Source organism: Diceros bicornis, chromosome 31, assembly GCF_020826845.1.
Source record: "Diceros bicornis minor isolate mBicDic1 chromosome 31, mDicBic1.mat.cur, whole genome shotgun sequence".
NCBI lineage: Eukaryota > Metazoa > Chordata > Mammalia > Perissodactyla > Rhinocerotidae > Diceros > Diceros bicornis.
Window position 1 is genome coordinate 18,042,127 of NC_080770.1, and position 5,367 is coordinate 18,047,493.

At 35.8% G+C, this 5,367-nt stretch overlaps 1 protein-coding gene across 1 annotated transcript; it reads right to left on the reverse strand.

Annotated features, from left to right (window-relative positions):
• Window positions 1–2,364: 2,364 nt before the first annotated feature.
• Window positions 2,365–3,315, reverse strand: LOC131395638 (olfactory receptor 5L1-like). The gene has a single exon (XM_058527494.1). It carries the CDS (start codon window positions 3,313–3,315, stop codon window positions 2,365–2,367), a length of 951 nt encoding a protein of 316 aa, XP_058383477.1.
• Between the last annotated feature and the right edge of the window lie 2,052 nt (window positions 3,316–5,367).

Sequence of the window (5,367 nt, forward strand, 5' to 3'; positions counted from 1 at the left end):
CATTGTAGATTCTGGAGAGTGATCAAAGTAGTAACTGTATAAAGTGTGAGCACCTGGGTAGCTGAAAGGGCTTCTTAAACAAAGGAGAAGTTAATATTGAAGCTTCCGCTGAAGAGACCAGATCTCTAGTATATTGATGCTCTCTAGTCCAGTGACTCCCAGCTAAGATCAATTTGCTCTCTAGGGGAGATTTTACAATGTCTAGAGATATTTTTGCTTGTCACAAAGTGGGGAGGGGTCGTCCTGACATCTAATCAGTAGAGGTCAAGGATGCTGCTAAACATCCATAGTACACAGGACAGACACATACAGCACAGAATTGTCTGCCCCAAAATGTCAACAGTGCTAAGGTTGAGAAACCCTGTTCTAATTGGAGGACCAAAGGTGAAAGATGTTTCTCTTACCTTCATCTTAAAATGCAAAGACTCATGGGTGATATGGGAAATCTCATTCTATTTAAAACATTTGAAAAACAGTACAGAGCCATATTTTCATCATAAGCATAATATAACTTCATTCTTTTAGTGGTTACTTATTTCTTTATTTAAGGGAATAATAAGTAGCTGTCTTCACCAAGGGCACTAGAATACTTCTAAGTGGTCCTTACCCTCAAAGATTTCTTTTAAAGAATCACTACTAAGAGTGCATTTTAAGGGTCAGGTCCTTGCAGTTTTGTTACTATGTTTAAGTCCAATGATAACTCTTTGAGGCTGGCAGCTTATCCCTGGTTTATACTGGAGAAAATTTAGGTCAACCAAGTTTAAGTGTCTTCCTCAAAAATCACTCATCTGGATAGAACCTGGACCCAAGTTTTAATCTCAAGTCATCTTTTTCCTACTTCACTAAGGCAACAAAGATCTTTGTTGCATTTAAATATGACTCCAGTAAATATATAGATAGCAACAAATACAAAAGTAGAGCTTAAGAAGGTAAGAAAACAAATGAAGTGTTAACATTGTAAGAACATAGGAAAAGTAAATTATCATTTGGGCTTTAAAAGATGGGTGTCTTAAGCTTGAAAATGGACCCTTATATATATATATCAGGTTCTAATCCCTGGAACCTGCAAATGTCATCTTATTTGGAAAAAAGTTGCTTGCAGATGTGATTAGGTTAAAGATTTTGAGATGAGGAGATTATTCTGGATTATCTGGGTGTGTTCTGAATGCCATCAGGTGTCCTTATAAGAGAGAGACTGAGGATTATTTTACACACACACACATACACACAAGAAAATGTAGTCAACATGGAGAAGAGAGAGAGTTAAAGATGCTAGCCTTGAAGGAAGGCTGAAGTAATATGACCACATGTCAAGAAATGCCTACAGCCTCCAGAATCTGGAAGAAATAAGGAAAACCTTGTCCCCTAGAACCCCCTGAGGGAGTACGGTCTTGCTGACACCTTGATTTGGGCCCAATGATATCAGTTTCAAACTTTTGACCTCCGAAACTTTAAGAGAATAAAAGTCTACTGTTTTAAGCCACCAAATTTGTAGGAACTTTTTTTCAGAAGGCATGGGAAGCTAATGCAATTGGTTTAAAATATAATAAGTTTGGAAAATACAGTAAATGCTTAAAATAATATCAGGCAGAGCCAAAAAAGTTAACAAGGACATGGAAACTTAAAAAAAGTGTGGCATCAAATATACTTGTCTAATCAAGACTTAAGATAAAATAAAGAACAAAAGATAAAAGTAAAAAAAACTAGTAATAACAGCAGATAATTTCTTAATCAGCTATGCTATACCACTTATAGTGCTAAGAACTGAAGACATATCATTTACTTTTCATGAAAGTTTTATTAGAAAAGTAGAGTAATATTAACATTATTTTGCAGAAGAGGTTTTAGAAGTTCTAAAATTATTACCTAACAATCAAAAAGTAATAAAAAAGAACCAAAAAAAATAAAAAAAAAATAATGCTTAGAAATACACATAAACACTTAGGAAATTTACTTTAAATTTTCAAGAAAAAACAGAGAATATGAGGAAAATGTATATTTATTCCATGTAAAAAAAATGAAGTTGATTTAATAAGAATTGCTGCACGCATTAAGGATGATAAAAATATTTATCTTTTTATGTGCAAGTTGTTATAAATATATTAATATTATCTCACACCAAGAAATTGAGTCTAACAATATCACTTCAAAAACCCATTCGAGGCAATTAGGGATCAAGGGTAGCAGACGCATTGAATTTTCCAATAAAAGGGATAAGATTTGTCTTAACAAGATAGGCAATGGAAAACAAAAAAAGCATGCATTGTCTCCTAGCTCAAAAAATACTTCTCTATTTTGCTTTTCATTCACATCCACCAAAAACAAGCCCCTCATTAAGTGTCTCTAACGAAACCTTGAGTCTATCTAAGAAAACAGTTTTTCAAAAGGCAATTTGGATCCCAACACTTTCTTGAGAGCTCCTTTCACATCCTTGTTCCTCAGGCTGTAGATCAGGGGGTTCAGCATGGGAATCACTACAGTGTAGAACACTGAGGCCACTTTGTCAGTATCCATACTGTTGCTTAAACTGGGTCTGCAATAAATGAAAAGTATTGTTCCCTGCAAGACAACAATGGTTGTGAGGTGGGAGGCACAGGTAGAAAAGGCTTTGTGCCTTCCCTCTGCAGAGCGCATCCTCAGGATGGTGATGAGAATAAATAAGTAGGAGGTGAAGATGATCATTATGGTAACAATCTCATTGAAAACGACCACAAAGAACACTATGAATTCATTAATAGAGATGTCATAGCAAGCAAGAGTAAAAAGAGGGGGTAAATCACAAAAGAAGTGGTTGACTACATTTGACCTATAAGATGGGATTTCAAGAGCTAAACACAAGTGAACCAGAGAACACACAGTTCCACAGAGGTAGCAGCCAGAAACCAGCACCATACAAAGTTTCCGGGACATGGAGACCATGTACAGCAGTGGGCTGCAGACGGCCAAGAAGCGGTCATAAGCCATCACAGCCAGCAGGAAAACCTCAGTGACTGCACATGTGCAAAACAAGTAGAATTGCACCATGCATCCCAGGAAGGAGATGGTTTTTTCCTTGTTTAAGATACTGGACAGCATCTTTGGCACGATGACTGTGGAATAGCAAAAATCCACAAAGGACAAGTGGCTGAGGAAAAAGTACATGGGGGTGTGAAGGCAAGAGCTGACCTGAATCAGTGCAATCATGCCCAGGTTGCCCAAAACTGTGACTCCATAGATGAAAAGGAACAGAAGAGAGAGAAAGACTCTCAGCTCAGGGGCATCTGATAATCCAAGAAGAATGAACTCTGTCACAGTGGTACAGTTCTCCTCCCCCATTTCCACCATTATCAGGATGAGAAATCAAATGATAAATTTTGTATTTCTTCTAAAAAGAGAACAAGAGAGAAAACAACACATTAATATTGACTTTGGAAAAATATAACATTGATATCAAACACAGTGTATTTAAAATGCAGTTGTCAAATAATTCAAAATTTTCAATGTCTCAATGCATCCCACTGATCAAAATTAAGCATCAGCAGAAACTCATACGATTCCCAAGTGTTATCTACCACACTAAATTGGGTTGATGAATTAAATTAGGTGATTTGTTGGAATTTGAAATAGATTCAATAAGCCTCATGGAGATAAACTCTGTTCCCTGAAAAGTGTAGTAAGTTCTGTTCAAGTAGGGTAACAGCTATTATGATCCTCTATAGTGTACACTATTTTTTTTTTAGTTCAGTTTATGAGTTGCATAAATTTGCAGCAGGTTAGGAGGTCCTGTACAACTCCCTTGTTGGGGACCGTGACCAATTTTTTTGAGATTAGTGGCTCCATATATCCAAAGTCTTAACCCTGACAACAGTAAAAGCTATATGATATTTTAGTAACCTATTATAATAAATATTTAATTACATTGATAAAATTGTGAAAAAGTATGTCCTAAGCCACATTAAAGCATTGTTTATATTAATGATGGGAAAATTAATTGTCAAAAATAGAGCAATTTTTAAACTATGGTGCATCGGATCTAGGGTAGAAAATTATCATGCTATTTGAAATTATATTTTAGAGATGGTTAATTTTTTTAAAAAAAAAGGATACTGAATAGTACACTTGACGTATACATGTGGATGTAAATGAAGATGCACATGTAGAGGTATGAACACATATGATAGAGACATCATGTATTATCACTTCTTTGATTTGGCTACAACCCTAGAGAGATAAATCCTTTATTCACATTAAAAAGGAGACAAGTGAAACTTTCCCAAATTCTTTCAAATTGTTGCTTGGGGGAAGTGGTCATGTTGTATATTCCATATAAGTGGGATATACCACTCAGCCCTGTCTAGAGCAAAGGCAAATGGAAAGTGAGGAATTTTAATCTCTGCCTTCTTTCCTAGACAGCAGGAGGGATGTACCCATGCCTTCATATACACACGTACAATGAAACTGAGTGAAGAGATTCTGGACTGGAAACATAATCTGATGTTTTCTCCGTATCCTGAACTAATTTTAAAGAAGTAGAAATATCACTTTCCTTTAGTTACTTACCTGAAGCAAAACACCGAGTTATTTGACCACTTCAGAGTTAAAGCAGAAAAATCAACTTGAGAAATTTTCTTCCTGATGTTCTAGGCTGATAATAAGAAACTAGTTTATGGTAAACCCAGAATTCACCTCATGTACTGAGCAGAGATAGTTCACATGTCCTGACTCCCCATGACCAGCTCAGAGGCATTAATTCAACTCTCAGAATTAGGGTGACAATGAGGGAGCTCCACCACAGTCATAAATTCTAGATTCCATGACAGAAATTAGTGTGGAAAATGGTAGAAAGAGAAGGAGAGAGACACACACACTTATCATTTTGTTTACTCTGTATTTCATACACATCAATGTTTGATGTTACAGAGGAAATTGTTCTAATTTCACCATCAACAGCTTCTCAATACTAAAAGACAAAAGCATTTTAATTAGTAAATGCACAGGAATATGCGTTCTGTTAAAACATTCTCTAATTAGAAGACAGGTGTGGTAGACATATCTTTAAAATAATTGTTTGCTGGGAAAATATATTCATTTTCATTTTCAAGTAACCAGGGCCTAGTCCTAGCCAACATACCTGAGAGAGACATTTCCTCCCTGGTCCTCAAGACGTTAGAATGTGTACAGTAACAGTGAGGGATTTATACTGTCATTTAAGCTCTTGGGGAATGGGTCCCTCAAGTTCCAAGTCAGTTATTAATCTCTATGGTATAAAAATAAGCTAAAATTAAATGAATACTACATGTGATATAAGACACAGATAATACTCCCTGTGGAATATCATCAGGAATTTTTTTGAATACCCCAATTTGTGAAACAATTGTTTAAAACCAA